Source organism: Osmerus eperlanus, chromosome 6, assembly GCF_963692335.1.
Source record: "Osmerus eperlanus chromosome 6, fOsmEpe2.1, whole genome shotgun sequence".
NCBI lineage: Eukaryota > Metazoa > Chordata > Actinopteri > Osmeriformes > Osmeridae > Osmerus > Osmerus eperlanus.
This window is the reverse complement of record NC_085023.1, coordinates 986,077-1,008,324: the sequence shown is the minus strand read 5'-3', so window position 1 is coordinate 1,008,324 and position 22,248 is coordinate 986,077. Positions and strand designations below refer to the sequence as shown.

The 22,248-nt window shown below is 51.7% G+C and overlaps 1 protein-coding gene across 14 annotated transcripts in view; it reads left to right on the top strand.

The window, feature by feature from the left end:
• The window catches only part of LOC134021842 (neurexin-1a), a 242,827-nt gene extending 220,955 nt beyond the window's left edge, over positions 1 to 21,872 (top strand). For 9 of the 14 annotated variants that reach the window (XM_062462913.1, XM_062462905.1, XM_062462915.1 and 6 more), the window contains 2 exons: positions 9,887 to 9,974; positions 21,022 to 21,872. In XM_062462913.1, coding sequence (XP_062318897.1) covers positions 9,887 to 9,974; positions 21,022 to 21,329 — 396 coding nt within the window. In that variant the 3' untranslated portion in view covers positions 21,330 to 21,872. The remainder of the gene's footprint in view (positions 1 to 9,886; positions 9,975 to 21,021) is intronic. The other 5 variants (XM_062462916.1, XM_062462914.1, XM_062462910.1 and 2 more) reach the window with 1 other exon arrangement.
• The last annotated feature ends 376 nt before the right edge of the window (positions 21,873 to 22,248 follow it).

Sequence of the window (22,248 nt, the reverse complement as noted above, 5' to 3'; positions counted from 1 at the left end):
AAGAGAGAGACAGAGAGAGGAACAGAGAGACAGAGAGGGAGGTGAGATAGAGAGAGGAGAGACACAGATAGAGAGAGGAGAGAGGAAGGAGAGAGGGAGAGAGGAAGGAGAGAGGAAAAGAGGAAGGAGAGAGACAGAGGAGAGAGGGAAAAGAGAGAGAGAGAGAGAGAGGAGAGACTTTGACTTTAAAGATACCTTTATTGGGCAGTTAGAACTGCCAGCTAACCAAGCAGTTTCAACACACCAGCCATTTCTTATTCAAACAAACCCATTTCACTTACAATTTAACAATTTAAATTCCCAAACAAGGTAAGCTAAAAAATAAAAATCTTCCTATAGGGAGGAGAGAGACAGAGGAGAGAGGGAGGAGAGAGACAGAGAGGAGAGAGAGAGGAGATAGGGAGGAGAGAGACAGAGGAGAGAGGGAAGAGAGAGACAGAGAGGAGAGAGAGAGGAGAGAGACAGAGAGGAGAGAGACAGAGGAGAGAGGGAAGAGAGAGACAGAGAGGAGAGAGAGAGGAGAGAGACAGAGAGGAGAGAGAGAGGAGATAGGGAGGAGAGAGACAGAGGAGAGAGGGAAGAGAGAGACAGAGAGGAGAGAGAGAGGAGAGAGACAGAGAGGAGAGAGAGAGGAGAGAGACAGAGGAGAGAGGGAAGAGAGAGACAGAGAGGAGAGAGAGAGGAGAGAGACAGAGAGGAGAGAGAGAGGAGATAGGGAGGAGAGAGACAGAGGAGAGAGGGAAGAGAGAGACAGAGAGGAGATAGGGAGGAGAGAGACAGAGAGGAGAGAGAGAGGAGATAGGAAGGAGAGAGACAGAGGAGAGACAGAGAGGAGAGAGAGAGGAGATAGGGAGGAGAGAGACAGAGGAGAGAGGGAAGAGAGAGACAGAGAGGAGAGAGAGACCGAGAGGAAGGAGAGAGAAATTAGAGAGAGCTCTTCAGACACCAGCAGACAGGTCATCTCCAGCCAGTCAACTAACCAGGCAGTCAGCAAGCCAGCCAACTAGCCAGGCAGTCAGCTAGACAACTAGCCAGGCAGCCAGCCAGCCAACTAGCCAGGCAGTCAGCTAGACAACTAGCCAGGCAGCCAGCCAGCCAACTAGCCAGGCAGTCAGCCAGTCAACTAGCCAGGCAGTCAGACAGCCAGCTAGCCAGTCAGCTAGCCAAGCAGTCAGCCAGACAGTCAGCTAACCAACCAGGCAGGCAGTCATCCACCCAAGCTGTCAGCCAGCCAGTCAACCAGGAAGCCAGCCAGTCCATTGTCATCCTTCCCTCCCTTCATCTCTCTTTTTATTCTTCTTTCCCTTTTCTTTGTGCTGACTGAGTTCAAGCCCTAGGGAGGGGGAGGGAGGGTGAGGAGAGAGGGGATAGAGGGTGGGGGAAGAGTTAGGTTTACAGTGGCTTTACCACAGACTGCAGTGTTAACATGCTTTACTGAATACAGCTTTGATTGTTTATAAACTAAGGGCCTCATGTACGTACATTCGCGAAGGTAGCGTTATTAGCGCCATGGCCAACGCGCAGATTGCGCACGCTGTGATGCTTCAGTTTACGTCGTATTTACGAAACCTGCAGTTCATCGGTAATCAGCGCCTTTCTCCGCCCACTATACCGTACATTGCGAGCATTTAAACGAGCAATTGAATGGGCCTCCTTCTCTCTTTCTATCATGGATCAGCCATCAAAGTCAAAACAGTGATGACTGTTTGAAATGATCTTGATGCCAATATTTGTAATGTAGCGAGGAGTTTAACATCTGCTGGAATTGAATGTTAACGCTGAGTCGGAGATTCGATGTAATGTTTGATTTCTTCCAGTAACTGTAATATTGCATGGCTGCTTAATCTGTAACGCGTAATGATTTCGTGTTCACTCAACTCAAAAAGTGTGATCCTTGTGGCAAAAATCCTTTGGCCTATGTCTTCGTCTTGCTGGGGTTATGGCTGCCATTTCACCAGGAGGCATATGCGCATCCTGGTTTACACCTGCTTTTAGCAGGCGGAGAATTTTCACCGCAAAATAGAGGTGCGCTTTTTGTACATACTGCGGAATACATAATTAGGCACACTTTACGCATCCCCTCCCATCTCTTTATGGGAAACTCCCACTTTCCCCTTGACCCTCCCGTGAATGCATGTGCATGACACGGAAAAGCGCAATTTGCCATTTTCAGTTCCTGCGACAGGCAGTCTGCGCTTTTACCTCAGTGCGGCATGTTTGTACATACCTCGCCATGCTATTACGTGCAAATTGCGAAACAAATATGCCTGAAGTGGGCGCAAAAGCGTTAGTACATGAGGCCCTAAGACTGGAGAACAGAATATGGGCCAAACAGACAAGGGGCCCTATTTTAATCAGAATCAGAATCAGAATGGGATTTATTCGCCATGAAAGTTTGCACAGACAAGGAATTTGCTTTGGCAGGAAGGTGCATACAATAAACATATACCTAAAATTTAAATATGTGGACTATCTATACTAAGGGTACATAAACTAGCAGTACTAAGTGGGATTAGAATAGAATTAAATATACAATAAAATAAAATATAAGTTGCCGTAAATTACAATAAAAAAATACAAATATTACAAAAAATACAAATGTACAAGATACCATTTTGTAATGCAGTGCAAAAAGCAGTGTGTTTTAAGCAAGAAGTCATTAGAGTCAATGTGGTCCCTTGGCCTTGTTGAAGAGGCCAACAGCGGAAGGGAAGAAACTGTTTTTGTGGCGTGAGGTATTGGCCCTGATGGACCGCAGCCTTCTGCCGGAGGGGAGTGACTGAAACAGGGAGTGTCCAGGGTGGGAGGAGTCGGCCACAATCTTCCTCGCTCGCCTCAGGGTCCTCGAGGTGTGCAGGTCCTCGAGGGTAGGCAGATTGCAGCCAATCACCTTCTCAGCAGTGCGGATGATACGCTGCAGTCTGCTCTTGTCCTTGGCAGTGGCAGCAGCGTACCAGACGGTGATGGAGGAGGTGAGGATGGACTCAATGATGGCTGAGTAGAAGTGCACCATCATTGTCTTTGGCAGGTTGAACTTCTTCAGCTGCCGAAGGAAGTACATCCTCTGTTGTGCTTTCTTGATGAGGGAGCTGATGTTCAGTTCCCACTTGAGGTCCTGGGAGAGGATAGTGCCCAGGAAGCGGAAGGACTCCACAGTGTTGACTGGGGAGTCACACAGGGTGATGGGGGTGAGTGGGGCTGTGTTCCTCCTGAAGTCCACAACCATCTCCACTGTCTTAAGAGCATTGAGCTCTAAGTTGTTCTGGCTGCACCAGGTCACCAGGTTGGCCGCTTCCCACCTATAATCAGACTCGTCTCCACCAGAGATGAGCCCAATAAGGGTGGTGTCGTCCGCAAACTTCAGGAGTTTGACGGACGGATGACTGGAGGTGTAACTGTTGGTGTACAGGGAGAAGAGCAGAGGAGAAAGGACGCAGCCCTGAGGTGATCCGGTGCTGATGGACCGGGAGTCAGAGACTTGTGTTCCCAGCTTAACGCACTGCTTCCTGTCAGACAGGAAGTCTGTGATCCACCTGCAGGTGGAATCAGGCACGTTCAGCTGGGAGAGCTTGTCCTGAAGCAGGGCGGGGATGATGGTATTGAAGGCAGAGCTGAAGTCCACAAACAGGATCCTGGCATAGGATGCTGGGGAGTCCAGGTGCTGTAGGGTGAAGTGGAGGGCCATGTTAACTGCATCGTCCACAGACCTGTTGGCTCTGTAGGCAAACTGCAGGGGGTCCAGTAGAGGGTCAGTGATGGATTTAAGGTGTGCCAGCACCAGGCGCTCGAAAGACTTCATTACCACAGAGGTCAGGGCGACGGGTCTGTAGTCATTATGTCCTGTTGGCCTTGGCTTTTTGGGCACAGGGATGATGGTGGAGGACTTGAGACAGGCTGGCACATGGCATGTCTCAAGGGAGGTGTTAAAGATGTAGGTAAACACCGGAGACAGCTGGTCAGCGCAGTGCTTGAGGGTGGCTGGAGAGACAGAGTCCGGCCCAGCTGCTTTGCGGGGATTCTGCCTCTTGAAAAGTCTGTTAACTTCACCCTCCTGAATGGAGAGAGTCGTCACTGTAGAGGGGGAGAGGTGGGAGGCCTCCTGGGTGGGAAGGGGTAGTTCAGGACTGTCCAATTGTCTTTCAAATCTGCAGTAGAAGTCGTTAGTGGAGTGGGGGGCTCTGGGCTTGTAGTTGGTAATCTGCCTGAGCCCTCTCCAGACAGAAGCAGAGTCGTTTGCAGAGAATTGGTGTTTTAGTCTCTCTGAGTACAGTCGTTTAGCCTTCCTCACCGCCTTGCTAAACCTGTTCTTCGACTCCTTGAAACTGTCTTTGTCCCCACTCCTAAACGCGGCCTCTTTCTCTGACCTCAACCTTCTGAGTTTAGCTGTAAACCAGGGTTTGTCGTTGTTTTAGCTTACCCTGGTGCGTGTTGGTATACAGCAGTCCTCACAGAAGCTGATGTATGATGTCACAGCCTCTGTGAGCTCATCCAGACTATTGGTAGCAGTCGTGAACATGTCCCAGTCAGTGCAGTCCAAGCACGCCCGCAGATCCTCCATAGCTTCACTGGTCCACTGTTTTGATGTCCTCACAGCAGGCTTACAGCGCTTTAGCTTCTGCCTGTATGCAGGAATCAGGTGGACCATGGCGTGGTCAGAGTGACCCAGTGCTGCTCGGGGGACCGCATGGTATGCTTTGCTGATTGTAGAGTAGCAGTGATCCAAGGTGTTTCCTTCTCTGGTAGGGCATTTGATGAAATGCCCTACCTGAAACGCAAGTATCAAAACGCAAAGCGCAAGTAACTTTGTGGGAGGGACTCCGGCGCGGTTGCTATTTTGCCGGCGGGATAAATGACTTTGCGCCTGGCGCAAATCTAAAATGGGTTGGTCCGAAGTAGCTACATTACTAATGGGTGTGGTTTGGGCGTAACGTGCAATAAACCAATCAGAGCGTCATCTCACATTCCCTTTAAGAGCAGCGCTTGTTCCATGGCGGATTGCTATTATAACGGCGGATTTGCCAGGCGCACGCCAGCGGTTCACAGCTGAGGAGACTGACGTTCTAGTCAGGGCCGTAACAGATAGAGAAGTGACATTGTATGGGAAAGGCAGAGCAGTTTAATCATTGCACTAAATTGCCCGCTCATGCTGCTCATTCAAATTCTTATTCTTATTTTTATATATATTTTATTTTTTAATTGTTATATTTTTAACTTGTTTAGTTCTTAGAATTAGTTTAACAATTTGACTTTTTTACTTAATTTAAGACCCGTATATGTTTATTGTTTGCACCTTCCTGCCACAGTAAATTCCGTGTTTGTGTAACATGTGTCATGGCGAATAAACCAAATTCTGATCTTGATGGAGATGGGAGAAGAAACCCACCCAAATGAGCTTCGGTTAAACAGGCGTGGGAGGAAATTGCCACAATTTTTACAAATCAAGTTCACATACATAGAGATTTCTCATGAAAATCTTTTTATAATCATTGAAGAAATGTAACACGCCATAAATCAAAACAATGTAACGTAGCTTAGCGAACACTGCGTAACACTGCTTAGCCAGCAGTGCGCACGGACCAAGCTTGCGCCCTTAAAATAGCATCTGAATAACGCGCCATTGACTTTAGACTACTTTTTTCCTGGTCAGTGGCGTAATTGTTTTTCTGAAACTGCAAAATAGCACCAGGGAACGTTTGCGCCGGAACACGCCTCCTTTTTTCGCTGAACCGCCCCCGGGAGCGCAAAGTCATTCCCTAATTTACCGACGTGCGTTTGTGGAGGGAAAAGTCCGCTTTGCGTCGAGTGCAAACTAGGAATGATACTTGCGTCGTTGACAAAGTCAATTGCGCTGGGTGCAAGATAGGGCCCAAGTAGTGATAGATCTGTTCTGTCTCTCTCTCTGTCTCTCTCTCTCTGTCTGTCTCAATTCAATTCAACATGCTTTATTGGCATGAATATTCAGGTTAAACAATGTTTCCAAAGCAGTCCACAGTGAAGGTACAATATATTATTTTCAACATATCTCCTCTTCTCCTGCACTACCTGTACCTGGGTCGCCCTATAAACAGCAACACTGAAAAAAGAGAGAGTGGGGGGAGAGAGAGAGGGAGGGAGAGAGGCAGGGTGAGGGAGGCAGGGAGAGGGAGGGAGGGAGGCAGGGAGAGGGAAGGAGGCAGAGGGAGGGAGGCAGGGAGGGAGAGGGAGTCAGGGAGAGGGAGGGAGGCAGGGAGAGGGAGGGTGAGGGAGGCAAGCAGGGAGGGAGAGGGAGGGAGAGAGAGGGGGAGAGGGAGACAGAGAGAGAGAGGAGGGAGGCAGGGAGGGAGAGGGAGGCAGAGAGAGGGAAAGGGAGAGGGAGAAAAGCAGGGAGAGGGAGGGAGAGAGGCAGAGACAGGGAGGGAGGCAGGGAGAGGGAGAGAGGGAGGGAGGGAGGCATGAGCCAGGATAGGGGTTATCGTTACTCTTTCCTGTACAAGAGTGTCAGAATGATCCCCTCATTCTCTCCTCTCTTCTCTCCCTTCATCCTCTCTTCTTCTATCCTCTCATCCCCTCTCCTCTTCCCTCCTCTCCTCTCTTCTCTTCTCCCCTCCTCTCTCCTCCTCTCCTGACAATAATGTCAGTCACTGAGACAGTGTGACCGGGTGGAGGGGTGGCATCACCGCGACTGGCTCCTGACCAGTCGATAGTAATGTGAGCCGTGGACAGACCTCTCTGTCTCTGGACATCTGGGTGTCTCTATCGTATCATCTGGGCGATTCATCAACCCTGGAGAGGGACTGACCTCTTCACTTCTGCTCTGGTCCGGCTCAGTCTGGACACACACATGCACACACACACATATACACAGACACACACACACATATACACACACATTCACATATACACAAACAAACACAGATGGACGGACACACATATACATACACACAGCTACCCAGAGAGAGAGAAGTGTAGAGTGTGTTAGTGTGTGTGTAGCAACGAGCAGGCTTTTTATTAAAGCACCTTTACGGTTGTCTGGCTTGGTGGCCTAGAGCAGGACCATGGGGAGGCGCACAGTGCTGTCAGTGCAGAGGGGAATGGGAGGCGCACAGTGCTGTCAGTGCAGAGGGGAAGGGGAGGCGCACAGTGCTGTCAGTGCAGAGGGGAAGGGGAGGCGCACAGTGCTGTCAGTGCAGAGGGGAAGGGGAGGCGCACAGTGCTGTCAGTGCAGAGGGGAAGGGGAGGCGCACAGTGCTGTCAGTGCAGAGGGGAAGGGGAGGCGCACAGTGCTGTCAGTGCAGAGGGGAAGGGGAGGCGCACAGTGCTGTCAGTGCAGAGGGGAAGGGGAGGCGCACAGTGCTGTCAGTGCAGAGGGGAAGGGGAGGCGCACAGTGCTGTCAGTGCAGAGGGGAAGGGGAGGCGCACAGTGCTGTCAGTGCAGAGGGGAGATGGGGGAGGGGAAGGGGAGGCGCACAGTGCTGTCAGTGCAGAGGGGAGATGGGGGAGGGGCTTGACAAGGATAGAAAACAGAGATCCAGTTCCATCTCACAGCGGTTCCCTACACTCTACATGTGTGTGTGTGTGTGTGTGTGTGTGTGTGTGTGTGTGTGTGTGTGTGTGTGTGTGTGTGTGTGTGTGTGTAGAACAGGCGTCAGAGTGTGTGCAGAGTGTAGTGCTCTATGACACCAGGGTTGTCACCCCATGCCCCATGCCCATGTGTGATGACGTTGACTGACACATCCAGAAGTTAAACCCTGTGTCTCCTTCACCTCCACTCTGGTCCTGATCTGGCTCTCTGTCTCCTACACCTCCACTATGGTCCTGATCTGGCCCTCTGTCTCCTACACCTCCACTATGGTCCTGATCTGGCTCTCTGTCTCCTACACCTCCACTATGGTCCTGATCTGGCCCTCTGTCTCCTTCACCTCCACTCTGGTCCTGATCTGGCCCTCTGTCTCCTACACCTCCACTCTGGTCCTGATCTGGCTCTCTGTCTCCTACACCTCCACTCTGGTCCTGATCTGGCCCTCTGTCTCCTACACCTCCACTCTGATCCTGATCTGGCTCTCTGTCTCCTACACCTCCACTATGGTCCTGATCTGGCTCTCTGTCTCCTACACCTCCACTCTGGTCCTGATCTGGCCCTCTGTCTCCTACACCTCCACTATGGTCCTGATCTGGCCCTCTGTCTCCTACACCTACACTCTGGTCCTGATCTGGCCCTCTGTCTCCTACACCTCCACTCTGGTCCTGATCTGGCCCTCTGTCTCCTACACCTCCACTCTGGTCCTGATCTGGCTCTCTGTCTCCTTCACCTCCACTATGGTCCTGATCTGGCTCTCTGTCTCCTACACCTCCACTCTGGTCCTGATCTGGCCCTCTGTCTCTTACACCTCCACTCTGGTCCTGATCTGGCTCTCTGTCTCCTACACCTCCAGTCTGGTCCTGATCTGGCTCTCTGTCTCCTACACCTCCACTCTGGTCCTGATCTGGCCCTCTGTCTCCTACACCTCCACTCTGGTCCTGATCTGGCCCTCTGTCTCCTACACCTCCACTCTGGTCCTGATCTGGCCCTCTGTCTCCTACACCTACACTATGGTCCTGATCTGGCTCTCTGTCTCCTACACCTCCACTCTGGTCCTGATCTGGCCCTGTGTCTCCTTCACCTCCACTCTGGTCCTGATCTGGCCCTCTGTCTCCTACACCTCCACTCTGGTCCTGATCTGGCCCTCTGTCTCCTACACCTCCACTCTGGTCCTGATCTGGCTCTCTGTCTCCTACACCTCCACTCTGGTCCTGATCTGGCCCTCTGTCTCCTACACCTCCACTCTGGTCCTGATCTGGCTCTCTGTCTCCTACACCTCCACTCTGGTCCTGATCTGGCCCTCTGTCTCCTACACCTCCACTCTGGTCCTGATCTGGCCCTCTGTCTCCTACACCTACACTATGGTCCTGATCTGGCTCTCTGTCTCCTACACCTCCACTCTGGTCCTGATCTGGCCCTGTGTCTCCTTCACCTCCACTCTGGTCCTGATCTGGCCCTCTGTCTCCTACACCTCCACTCTGGTCCTGATCTGGCCCTCTGTCTCCTACACCTCCACTCTGGTCCTGATCTGGCTCTCTGTCTCCTACACCTCCACTCTGGTCCTGATCTGGCCCTCTGTCTCCTACACCTCCACTCTGGTCCTGATCTGGCTCTCTGTCTCCTACACCTCCACTCTGGTCCTGATCTGGCCCTCTGTCTCTTACACCTCCACTCTGGTCCTGATCTGGCCCTCTGTCTACTAGACCTCCACTATGGTCCTGATCTGGCTCTCTGTCTCCTACACCTCCACTCTGGTCCTGATCTGGCCCTCTGTCTCCTACACCTCCACTATGGTCCTGATCTGGCCCTCTGTCTCCTTCACCTCCACTCTGGTCCTGATCTGGCTCTCTGTCTCCTACACCTCCACTCTGGTCCTGATCTGGCCCTGTGTCTCCTTCACCTCCACTCTGGTCCTGATCTGGCCCTCTGTCTCCTACACCTCCACTCTGGTCCTGATCTGGCTCTCTGTCTCCTACACCTCCACTCTGGTCCTGATCTGGCCCTCTGTCTCCTACACCTCCACTCTGGTCCTGATCTGGCCCTCCTGTCTCCTACACCTCCACTCTGGTCCTGATCTGGCTCTCTGTCTCCTTCACCTCCACTATGGTCCTGATCTGGCTCTCTGTCTCCTACACCTCCACTCTGGTCCTGATCTGGCCCTCTGTCTCCTACACCTCCACTCTGGTCCTGATCTGGCTCTCTGTCTCCTACACCTCCGCTATGGTCCTGATCTGGCTCTCTGTCTCCTACACCTCCACTATGGTCCTGATCTGGTTTTCTAACCCCTCTCTCCTCTGTCTCTTCAATCTCTCCCTCTCTGTCCTGCAGACAACTGATGACCTGCTGGTTGCGTCGGCCGAGTGTCCGAGTGATGACGAGGATATTGACCCGTGTGAGCCGAGCTCAGGTGGGTTAGGTTAGTCATCCTTTTATTCTCCTTCTCTGGCTGTGTCCTGCTGTCTTCACACCCTCCTGTATCCTGCTGTCCTCACACCCTCCTGTCCTCACACCCTCCTGTGTCCTGCTGTCCTCACACCCTCCTGTGTCTTGCTGTCCTCACACCCTCCTGTCCTCACACCCTCCTGTGTCCTGCTGTCCTCACACCCTCCTGTGTCCTGCTGTCCTCACACCCTCCTGTCCTCACACCCTCCTGTATCCTCCTGTCCTCACACCCTCCTGTGTCCTGCTGTCCTCACACCCTCCTGTCCTCACACCCTCCTGTGTCCTGCTGTCCTCACACCCTCCTGTCCTCACACCCTCCTGTATCCTCCTGTCCTCACACCATCCTGTATCCTGTCCTCACACCCTCCTCTGTCCTGCTGTCCTCACACCCTCCTGTCCTCACACCCTCCTGTCCTCACACCCTCCTGTGTCCTGCTGTCCTCACACCCTCCTGTCCTCACACCCTCCTGTATCGTCCTGTCCTCACACCATCCTGTATCCTCCTGTCCTCACACCCTCCTCTGTCCTGCTGTCCTCACACTAGGGCTGGGCGATATATTGAATAATGCAGAACGTCCAATATTACGTCTCCATTTCGTCTTGTTGCGTATTCCCGTACAAAGGTTTTACAGGCCTCCTGTGTCCTCCTGTCCTCAAACACTCCTGTGTCCTCTTGTCCTCAAACACTCCTGTGTCCTCTTGTCCTCAAACACTCCTGTGTCCTCTTGTCCTCAAACACTCCTGTGTCCTCCTCTCCTCTCACCCTCCTGTGTCCTCCTGTCCTCTCACCCTCCTGTGTCCTCCTGTCCTCAAACACTCCTGTGTCCTCCTGTCCTCTCACCCTCCTGTGTCCTCTTGTCCTCAAACACTCCTGTGTCCTCCTCTCCTCTCACCCTCCTGTGTCCTCCTCTCCTCTCACCCTCCTGTGTCCTCCTGTCCTCAAACACTCCTGTGTCCTCCTGTCCTCTCACCCTCCTGTGTCCTCCTGTCCTCTCACCCTCCTGTGTCCTCCTGTCCTCTCACCCTCCTGTGTCCTCCTGTCCTCAAACACTCCTGTGTCCTCCTGTCCTCTCACCCTCCTGTGTCCTCCTCTCCTCTCACCCTCCTGTGTCCTCCTGTCCTCTCACCCTCCTGTGTCCTCCTGTCCTCTCACCCTCCTGTGTCCTCCTGTCCTCTCACCCTCCTGTGTCCTCCTGTCCTCTCACCCTCCTGTGTCCTCCTCTCCTCTCACCCTCCTGTGTCCTCCTCTCCTCTCACCCTCCTGTGTCCTCCTGTCCTCTCACCCTCCTGTGTCCTCCTGTCCTCTCACCCTCCTGTGTCCTCCTGTCCTCTCACCCTCCTGTGTCCTCCTGTCCTCTCACCCTCCTGTGTCCTCCTGTCCTCTCACCCTCCTGTGTCCTCCTGTCCTCTCACCCTCCTGTGTCCTCCTGTCCTCTCACCCTCCTGTGTCCTCCTGTCCTCTCACCCTCCTGTGTCCTCCTGTCCTCTCACCCTCCTGTGTCCTCCTGTCCTCAAACACTCCTGTGTCCTCCTGTCCTCTCACCCTCCTGTGTCCTCCTGTCCTCTCACCCTCCTGTGTCCTCCTGTCCTCTCACCCTCCTGTGTCCTCCTGTCCTCAAACACTCCTGTGTCCTCCTGTCCTCTCACCCTCCTGTGTCCTCCTGTCCTCAAACACTCCTGTGTCCGTGCCTGTGCTCCTTTTCACGCTAGTCAAATCCTGTCCTGTCCACACTAGTTCAGTCCAGACTTGTCCAGTCCAGACTAATCCAGTCCAGTCCAGACAAGTCCAGTTCAGGATAGTTCAGTCGAGACTAGTTCAGTCCAGTCCACACTAGTCTAGTCCACACTAGCAGTCTTCAATACCAAGTTTAGTATTACGATACTCAATACCTAATAGATCACAAACACACACAAGGGTTGATCACATTTTCGAATCAACAACCAAAATGACAATGATTCTAACAGGCCATTTCCACCTAAACGTTACTCCAGCAACCCAACCTTTTTTTGCCAGGAGCATTATGTTAACTATAGGCAATGCTATGTTTGCTAAATTGGGTGTGCTTTGCCTTCGGCAAGGGCACAACCTTTGTTCTCTCACATATATATTTATTATTTATTATTGTTTATTTTCGCCCCCCTAAGGATCAGTCAATATTTGGACTACATACACAACGGCGGTGTCAAAAGGTTCGTCTTGGTAGCGATTGCGTTGGTTGTATTTTTATTTACGTTCCGTTGCATGGTTTAAGTAGAAATTGCGTTTTTGTGGTGAAAAGTGAAGCTAACGGTGGCTAATTTGCTAGCCACAGTCACTGACGTTACTAACGTCACTAACGTCACGAAAACACGCGTGACTACCTGTAGCAGAACATTCGTTTCGCATCTGTTAACTTGGGGGATAGCTAGGCTAACTATAGCTTTACTGCAAGGCAGCTGCAGGAACGCCACAAGCAAAGAGGCCAGGGTGATAACTATTTACTCATTTTACTTTGTGATGTGAAACACAATTATGAAATGTAATGTACAATATTAGCTGATATTATTAAGGAAGGGGCCCACATCTACTTTTGGAAACGGTAGTCTACTATTTCACTGAAGCATTAGCATCATGACATTAGCCTCTGTTGCCCGGGCAACACATACTACAGCGGTCTATGATGCATCTGTTTTCAATCGTTAAAATAAACATTCCTCACAAATACAGTTTCGTTGTAGGATTTATTATGACATTACATTACAAGTAAACGATTTGTTGGTGAAATTATCATTACCTGTGGTTTCAAACCAGTGTTGCTCATTGCAACGCTGTAGCCTATGCGAGACACTACAAAAACATCTTCTGTACAGTACACAGCTGTTTAGGAGGTCAAACGGCGACAGAACATGTTCGGCGGGCCCCTTACTTAAATCAAAAGTCTTTCAATAGGTGAAACTATCTGACTACTAACCTGAACTTCATTGCCACAACCTAAACTTTGTCAATCTGTTCATGAAAATAATTAATTTCAGCCTAAACCGTACAACGGAACGTTTAATCGAATTCAACCAACGCAATCGCTACCAAGACGAACACAGCAGTAGTCTACTAGTACTGTACCGTAGTAGTACAATTTACCGGGGCAGCTTCTCCACACAGGGCTATATCGCATTTTGCGTTGTTACTGACAATGATCGCTACCAGTGAGCTTTTTATGAATGAGTGATTTTCCACTAAATAAATGTCAAGCTTATTTACGTTTTTGGGGGCATATTTTCAGTTAGCAGATGGTACTGTTTGAATCGCGATTCCATCTTCTGCTGCCGGTAACGTCGTAGAATAATCTTCAAAGGGGTTAATGAATGAATGCAATATGAGTAGCTAGGCTAAATGCCTGAAAATATCACGAGAAGGGAAAACTTAAAAGGACGTTTAAGTCATAGAGATTAGGTCAATTTTTACACCGGTCTGCCAAATGTATTCGTTTTGATTCAGCTATGAGGATGCCTCTTGCAGGGGAAATGAGAAGATATCATATTTCATTCTACACTTCACTCGTATTTTGAGTTGTAGGCTAAATGAGCAGCAAAAAAAAGATGCTTTTAAATCTATGTCATCTTTATAAACAATAAGTAGGCCCTATGCATTTTTATATAAAATATACAGAAATATCAGTTGTAAAAATGTAATTAAAAAACGGACCCCTGTGCAACCGACGCAAGCAAGCACACCCTACAATTTCCCCAGAAATTGTACCCTCTCTAGTTTACGATTGGAGTGTGTCTTTTTTAATCATCCGTTCTGTCCACTTTACAAGTAGCTCTAGAGCTCGTAGCTCTACTGACTGTTTAAAAAAGCACCAAAATTACACCCCCAAATAACTGTAGCTTAATATATTTCAATCAGGAGAGACCTGGGATGAGTGCAAGATGTTTATTACAGAATAATAAATGTACTATGGTGTTTGGAGCTTGAACCCCACGGGGAATTATATAGATCAACGGGCGCCTGCCCAACGCCCGAAGAAGAATCCCCCACGGAGTCCAGACACTGGTGGCGGCAGCCGACGACCAATCGAGCCGAAGACTGAGACAGGAACCGAGCGGCGACGGGGTGGTGGAGAGTCGCGCACTGATAGCATGAACAAACTACACAGGGAGAGAATCATATTTAATCATGTGACACCATTAATTGATAGCGGGAGCGCTAATCGACCTGAACCCTAGTGACCGCCCGACCAGGGAACGGGGGAAGGTAGGGCGTTCTTAGCGGGGGGAGCGAGTAGTGTACACTACGATTAAGCCCGAGTGCAGAGATCGGTCTTGCCTGACTGAACTTGCGCAAGCTTCATTTGTTGTTTTGGAACTCACGTTTTTTAATATGCTTGCTTGTCATGCTATTAACTATACAGTAGGGTAGGCCTGACAGCCTAGCCAGCTAGCTCATTCGCTAAGCTGTCATTTTTTGTACTGGGTGTGTAGGTCTTGGTGTCTGTCACTGAGGTGCTTGGCGAGGTTAGAAGTATTTACTCCCTTGCACGACACTGTTTTATAGCAGCTTTTACAAATAGGCTTCGTAATGTCCGTGTGTTTGCCATCAGCGTCGGCTGTGTAGGTAAAGTAGTCCCACAGTAGACTGAATCGCTTCGTCACTTTTGACCTACAAGTACCGAACATTGGGAAATTCTAATACCGAACCGTTTTTAACCAAAAAAATATCAACCTAAACAAACAAAAAAAGTACCTAAACTTCGGTATACCGTGCAACACTAGTCCAGACCAGTCCAGTCCAGACTAGTCTAGTCCAGTCTAAACTGGACAAGCAGGGCCCCCCAAAATGTCAATTTTGGGGGGCCCTACTAAAGTGGGCTAGAACCAGGCCTGCTGGTTGCATCCCTAGTATGTACTGTATGTGAGAATGTGTGTGTACAGTGTGTGAGTATGTATTTGTGTACAATATGTGTGCGTGAATGTACAGTTTGTTAGAATGTGCGTGTGTGTGTGTGTGTCAGAACCAGGATGTAGATGTTGGGATCAGTACAGTTTAGTGGCTGGAGTGGTCAGAGGTCCCGTCTGTACGTCGCTTTGGATAAATGAACATATTATTACGTTAGACTGGAACTGTGTGTGTGTGTGTGCAGCATGTGAGTGTGTGAGTACACACCTCCCCTCTGCCTTTCTCCAGCCTTCCATCTGCCTTCCCCAAGCCAAACCCACACACACACACTCTCACACACATACACTGCATGCACACACACACACTCTCACACACATACACTGCATGCACACACACACACACTCTCACACACATACACTGCATGCACACACACACACTCTCACACACATACACTGCATGCACACACACACACACACACACTCTCACACACATACACTGCATGCACACACACACACACACACACTCTCACACACATACACTGCATGCACACACACATACCCTTCAGCTTCCCTGCCAGTTTGCCAGCAGTGGAAGTGATGCCTCCACATTACAGCTGGATATTGTGTTAATGAACCAGAGCAGGCTGATAGATGTTACTGTAAACCTGTCTGTCTGCTAACCTGTCTGTCTGTCTGCTAACCTGTCTGTCTATCTGTCTGTCTGCTAACCTGTCTGTCTGCTAACCTGTCTATCTGTCTGTCTGCTAACCTGCCTGTCTGCTAACCTGTCTGTCTGCCAACTTGTCTTTCTGCTAACCTGTCTGTCTGCTAACCTGTCTGTCTGCTAACCTGTCTGTCTGCCAACTTGTCTTTCTGCTAACCTGTCTGTCTGCCAACCTGTCTTTCTGCTGAACCTGAGACTGCAGAGTTGACAACTGCAGATGAAGGAAGATTATGAGCAGCTAGTGCAACTGTAATCTAGTGGGATTACAGCACTGTGTCAGTGAGCTAGCCAACTAAGCCTGGCACTCACTTAAAACAACACACACGCACGCACACACAGAGTACAGCTGTACACACACGCACGCACAAACACACACACACAAAGTACAGCTGGACAAACACGCATGCACAGACACACACACAGAGTACAGCTGTACAGCCACATGAACCAGAAATATCAGAGCGACACTCAAACATGTTTCAACACATCTGTCTGCTTAGATTTTTACCCTCAAGAGGACAACAGTGCAGGAGACAGTAGTGAACTGGGTGTAGTGTACTAGGAGACAGTAGTGATCCGGGTGTAGTGTACTAGGAGACAGTACTGAACCGGGTGTAGTGTACTAGGAGACAGTAGTGAACCGGGTGTAGTGTACTAGGAGACAGTAGGGAACCGGGTGTAGTGTACTAGGAGACAGTAGTGAACCAGGTGTAGTGTACTAGGAGACAGTAGTGATCCGGGTGTAGTGTACTAGGAGACAGTACTGAACCGGGTGTAGTGTACTAGGAGACAGTAGTGAACCGGGTGTAGTGTACTAGGAGACAGTAGGGAACCGGGTGTAGTGTACTAGGAGACAGTACTGAACTGGGTGTAGTGTACTAGGAGACAGTAGGGAACCGGGTGTAGTGTACTAAACTACTCCTCCTAGTCTCTCCATCCTGTATCAAGCACCTCAGTTCTCCCTTCCTTCTCCCTCTCCAGTCTGTCTTCTCTCCTCCCCTCTCTCCCTCTCCTCTCCCTCCCCCCCCTCCTCCTCCTCCCTGTCCCCCCAGCCACCAGGTGATAGCAGCCAGGCTGTTTCTCCTCCCCCCTCCCTCCTCCTTGTCCCCCGAGCAGCCAGGCTGTAGGCTGTTCTGCAGAGGAAAGGAACCCCCCCTGCTGCTTGACTATAAAGGCAGGCGCCACTTTGAGGTCATTCTCTCTCCATCTAATTTCACCCCTGGGTACGCTTGAGTAGACTTCATGAGAGCGGGCATCATTTTAAACTCTTGTTTCAGGCCCCATTTCTCTCTCTGCCATTTATGTGGCCTCCCCCTCATCTGTGATGGACGTCTGGACGAAACACAGCCAGGTGCATGCTGGGACACTGGTGGAGAAACATGACACCCTCCAGATAACCCCGCTGGGAGGGGAGAAAGGAGGAACGTGGGTGGGGACTGTAGGGAAGGTAGCCAGGAAGGCTGGGAGGTAGAGAGGGGAGGAGGTACGCAAAGGGAGATGTAAAGCGGGAGAGAGTTTGAGAGAGAGAGACAGGGCTTGACAGGTAAGGGGGCTGCTGTCAGACAGAGGCCTGGGGGAGGTGGGGGTCATGCTGGGGGAGACAGGTGAGACATGCAGAGACAAAGAAGGTCAGGGGAAGGATGTGGGACTCTCTCTTTCTGCCTCTCTTCACACCCTTTGTCTCTCTCTCTTTCCCTCTCTCTCTCTCCTTCTCCTGTCCTTGTTCAACCAGCCAACATGTGTTATCTGTGTTCTGGATTATGTGACCCTGTGCGAAGAACAGTCCTTAGAAAAGCAGCTAGCTGTGAAGCGCTGCAGCCAGTGTTAGCAGGGGGGGAGGGGGGGTGTTGTCAGTAGCTTGTGCCTGGAGGGTAAGAGCTTTCTTCACACCTGTCTCAGAGGATAAGTGGTCTTGTCACTGCTAAAGCTAATCTGTTGCAACGCTCAGTCACACTCTGTCCCCCTTCAGCTCACTCTTTTCCTCTATGTCCTTGGCTACAGGTAGCTTTGGTGGCACTAGCTTTGTTATCGCAGCTAGCCATGACCGCACTGCTAGCTTGGTGGCGCTAGCTTTGTTAGCATATTTGGGGAGGGAGAGGAGGGGTGAGGCAAAGGAGAGAGGGTGAGGCAGAGGGGAGAGAGGAAGGGAGAGGCAGAGGGGAGAGAGGAGGGGTCAGGCACAGGAGAAGAGGAGAGAGGCTGAGGGGAGGAGGGGTGAGGCAGAGGAGAGAGGAAGGGTGAGAGAGAGGGGAGAGAGGAAGGGAGAGGCAGAGGGGAAGGAGGGGAGAGAGGAGGGGTCAGGCACAGGAGAAGAGGAGAGAGGCTGAGGGGAGGAGGGGTGAGGCAGAGCAGAGGAGGGGAGAGGCAATGGGGAGAGAGGCAGAGGGGAGGAGGGAGGCAGTGTGATAGTGATCTGGGTGGCACTCTAACATAAAAGAGACTGGGTTATATCAGAGCTCTACTCAGTTGAGCCAGTGTGTCGTCAATGTGCCCTGCTATTAACTGGCTGTCATGATAATAATCTGTTCATGTAGAAGACGCTTTCATCCAGAACATCGTTCATGGGGAGGTTTGAACGTACAACCCCATGATGTCATGATGTTGAGCTGTACAATGTACGGCTGAGCTGTCTACGTCCCTGTCCTGAGAGAGCCTGGTCAGCTCTGCAGCTCTGCAGCTCTCTGCAGCCCTCTACAGCTCTGCAGCTCTCTGCAGCTCTACAGCTCTCTACAGCTCTGCAGCTCTCTGCAGCCCTCTACAGCTCTACAGCTCTCTGCAGCTCTGCAGCTCTCTGCAGCTCTCTACAGCTCTCTGCAGCTCTCTGCAGCCCTCTACAGCTCTGCAGCTCTCTGCAGCTCTGCAGCTCTCTGCAGCTCTGCAGCTCTGCAGCTCTGCAGCTCTACAGCTCTGCAGCTCTGCAGCTCTCTGCAGCTCTACAGCTCTCTGCAGCTCTCTGTAGCTCTACAGCTCTACAGCTCTCTGCAGCTCTCTGCAGCTCTGCAGCTCTCTGCAGCTCTACAGCTCTCTGCAGCTCTGCAGCTCTCTGCAGCTCTCTGCAGCTCTACAGCTCTACAGCTCTCTGCAGCTCTCTGCAGCTCTCTGCAGCTCTGCAGCTCTCTGCAGCTCTGCAGCTCTCTACAGCTCTGCAGCTCTCTGCAGCTCTACAGCTCTGCAGCTCTCTGCAGCTCTACAGCTCTCTGCAGCTCTCTGCAGCTCTCTGCAGCTCTACAGCTCTCTGCAGCTCTCTACAGCTCTGCAGCTCTACAGCTCTACAGCTCTCTGCAGCTCTCTGCAGCTCTCTACAGCTCTGCAGCTCTCTGCAGCTCTCTGCAGCTCTCTACAGCTCTCTGCAGCTCTACAGCTCTGCAGCTCTACAGCTCTGCAGCTCTCTGCAGCTCTCTGCAGCTCTACAGCTCTCTGCAGCTCTGCAGCTCTCTGCAGCTCTCTGCAGCTCTCTGCAGCTCTACAGCTCTGCAGCTCTCTGCAGCTCTCTGCAGCTCTCTACAGCTCTCTGCAGCTCTCTGCAGCTCTCTACAGCTCTACAGCTCTCTGCAGCTCTCTGCAGCTCTCTGCAGCTCTACAGCTCTACAGCTCTGCAGCTCTCTGCAGCTCTCTGCAGCTCTCTACAGCTCTGCAGCTCTCTGCAGCTCTCTACAGCTCTCTGCAGCTCTCTGCAGCTCTGCAGCTCTACAGCTCTGCAGCTCTCTGCAGCTCTCTGCAGCTCTCTACAGCTCTGCAGCTCTGCAGCTCTCTGCAGCTCTCTGCAGCTCTCTACAGCTCTCTACAGCTCTGCAGCTCTCTGCAGCTCTCTACAGCTCTCTGCAGCTCTACAGCTCTGCAGCTCTACAGCTCTGCAGCTCTCTGCAGCTCTCTACAGCTCTGCAGCTCTACAGCTCTCTGCAGCTCTGCAGCTCTCTGCAGCTCTCTGCAGCTCTACAGCTCTGCAGCTCTCTGCAGCTCTCTACAGCTCTCTGCAGCTCTGCAGCTCTACAGCTCTGCAGCTCTCTGCAGCTCTCTACAGCTCTGCAGCTCTACAGCTCTCTGCAGCTCTCTGCAGCTCTCTGCAGCTCTCTGCAGCTCTACAGCTCTCTGCAGCTCTGCAGCTCTCTGCAGCTCTCTGCAGCTCTGCAGCTCTCTGCAGCTCTCTACAGCTCTGCAGCTCTCTGCAGCTCTCTGCAGCTCTCTACAGCTCTCTGCAGCTCTCTGCAGCTCTGCAGCTCTACAGCTCTGCAGCTCTGCAGCTCTCTGCAGCTCTCTACAGCTCTGCAGCTCTGCAGCTCTCTGCAGCTCTCTACAGCTCTCTACAGCTCTGCAGCTCTGCAGCTCTCTGCAGCTCTCTACAGCTCTCTACAGCTCTCTGCAGCTCTACAGCTCTGCAGCTCTACAGCTCTGCAGCTCTCTGCAGCTCTCTACAGCTCTGCAGCTCTACAGCTCTCTGCAGCTCTGCAGCTCTCTGCAGCTCTCTGCAGCTCTACAGCTCTGCAGCTCTACAGCTCTGCAGCTCTCTGCAGCTCTCTGCAGCTCTCTGCAGCTCTCTGCAGCTCTCTGCAGCTCTACAGCTCTCTGCAGCTCTACAGCTCTGCAGCTCTCTGCAGCTCTCTACAGCTCTACAGCTCTGCAGCTCTCTACAGCTCTGCAGCTCTGCAACTCTCTGCAGCTCTGCAGCTGCAGCTCTACAGCTCTGCAGCTCTCTGCAGCTCTGCAGGCTTTGTGAACACTGTGTGGATCTGGTGGGGGTTTTGTGATTTTGGCATTGTGGCGCTCACTGACGTCCTGCTGTCTGCCGCGTGCGAGTGTGTGTGCATGTGTTATCCTGTTGAAGTGTGTGTGTGTGTGTGTGCATGTGTTATCCTGTTGCAGTGTGTGTGTGTGCATGTGTTATCCTGTTGCAGTGTGTGTGTGTGTGTGTGTGCATGTGTTATCCTGTTGCTGTGTGTGTGTGTGCATGATCCTGTTGCAGTGTGTGTGTGTGTGTGTGTGCATGTGTTATCCTGTTGCAGTGTGTGTGTGTGTGTGCATGTGTTATCCTGTTGCAGTGTGTGTGTGTGTGTGTGCGTGTGTTATCCTGTTGCAGTGTGTGTGTGTGTGTGTGCATGTGTTATCCTGTTGCAGTGTGTGTGTGTGTGTGTGTGTGTGTGTGTGTGCATGTGTTTTACTGTTGCAGTGTGTGTGTCAAGGTGTGGGGGGTTGGCTTCAGTGTGTGTGTGTGTGTGTGTGTGTGTGTGTGTGTGTGTGTGTGTGTGAGTGAGTATGTGACTGACTGTGTGGTGTGAGTGTGTGTGTGTCTGAGTGACTGTGTGTGTGTGTGTGTGTGTGTGTGTGTGCGTGCGTGTGTGGAAAGAACGCGTGCTTCTTTAATCAACATTATTGTTTGTTGTGTTTTCTACCATTGATTCAATTTAATGTAATCTCCTCCCCACAGCCAGCCCCACAGGTGCCCCTCCCAAGGAGTATCCTGGGCCCTCAGAGGTGTTCCGGGAGAGCAGCAGCACCACAGGCATGGTGGTGGGCATCGTGGCAGCGGCCGCCCTCTGCATCCTCATCCTGCTCTACGCCATGTACAAGTACCGCAACCGCGACGAGGGCTCCTACCAGGTGGATGAGAGCCGCAACTACATCAGCAACTCTGCCCAGGCCAACGGCGCTGCACTGAAGGAGAAGCCTGCCAACATGGCCGCCAAGACGGGGGGGAAGGGCAAGAAGAACAAAGACAAGGAGTACTACGTGTGATTGGCTGCTCCTCGTCTCTGGACTCTGCTGCAGAGACAGGTGCGAGGAAACGCCTGTACAGGAACTTCTAACTGAACTCAACTATATTTAGTCTTCATTTGGGACTTGAGGATCGGCGGGACTTTGCAACATTGAGGATCTGGAGGGACAACTTCCTGTGTGGTTGTACGAGAACACAGAGGATTGTGGGATAGCACATGGAGGTCTTGTCACAAGACGTTTGAGGAGCAGAGACAGCATGACTCCCTCCACTGACTCACTGCCCCTAAACAGTGCCATCTCTCTGTCTCTCTCCTTCCATTTCTTTCTCTTTTCCTCCCTCCCTCTCTCTCTTTCTCTCTCTCTTTTTCCTCTCTCCCTCCCTCTCTCTCTCTGGCCTCTGGAGAGAAGGGAGGAGAGGACATTTTGAGAGAAACTCCCTATATGTCAGTCTGTGTGTTCACTGACAGTGTTTGTGTACCCGGGACCTTGTCTAGAACAGCAGCATCAACAAGTAAACACAGAAACCTGGCAGAGGACAGAGGACAGCAGAAGCACAGAGGAGAGGAGGGAGGAGGGGGGAAGAGGGGGGAGGGGAGGAAGGGAGAAAGGAGAGGAGGGGGGAGGAGGGGGGGAGGGGAGGAAGGGAGAGAGGAGAGGATGGGATGTGAAGAGGAGAAGGAGAAGAGAGGAGAATAACAAAAGAGACAGAAGCTGGCTCGACTGTATTTACACTTTTCCTCTCCAGCGACAGAGAGTCCTGAGGGCAGCTGACTCACCTGGAGAGAGCAGACGCCCTGGACCTGCTCCCTGGACCTGGTCCCTGGACCTGCTCCCTGGACCGGCTCCCTGGACCTGCTCCCTGCTCCCTGGACCTGCTCCTGGACCTGCTCCCTGGACCTGCTCCCTAGTCCTGCTCCCTGGACCTGCTCCCTGGACC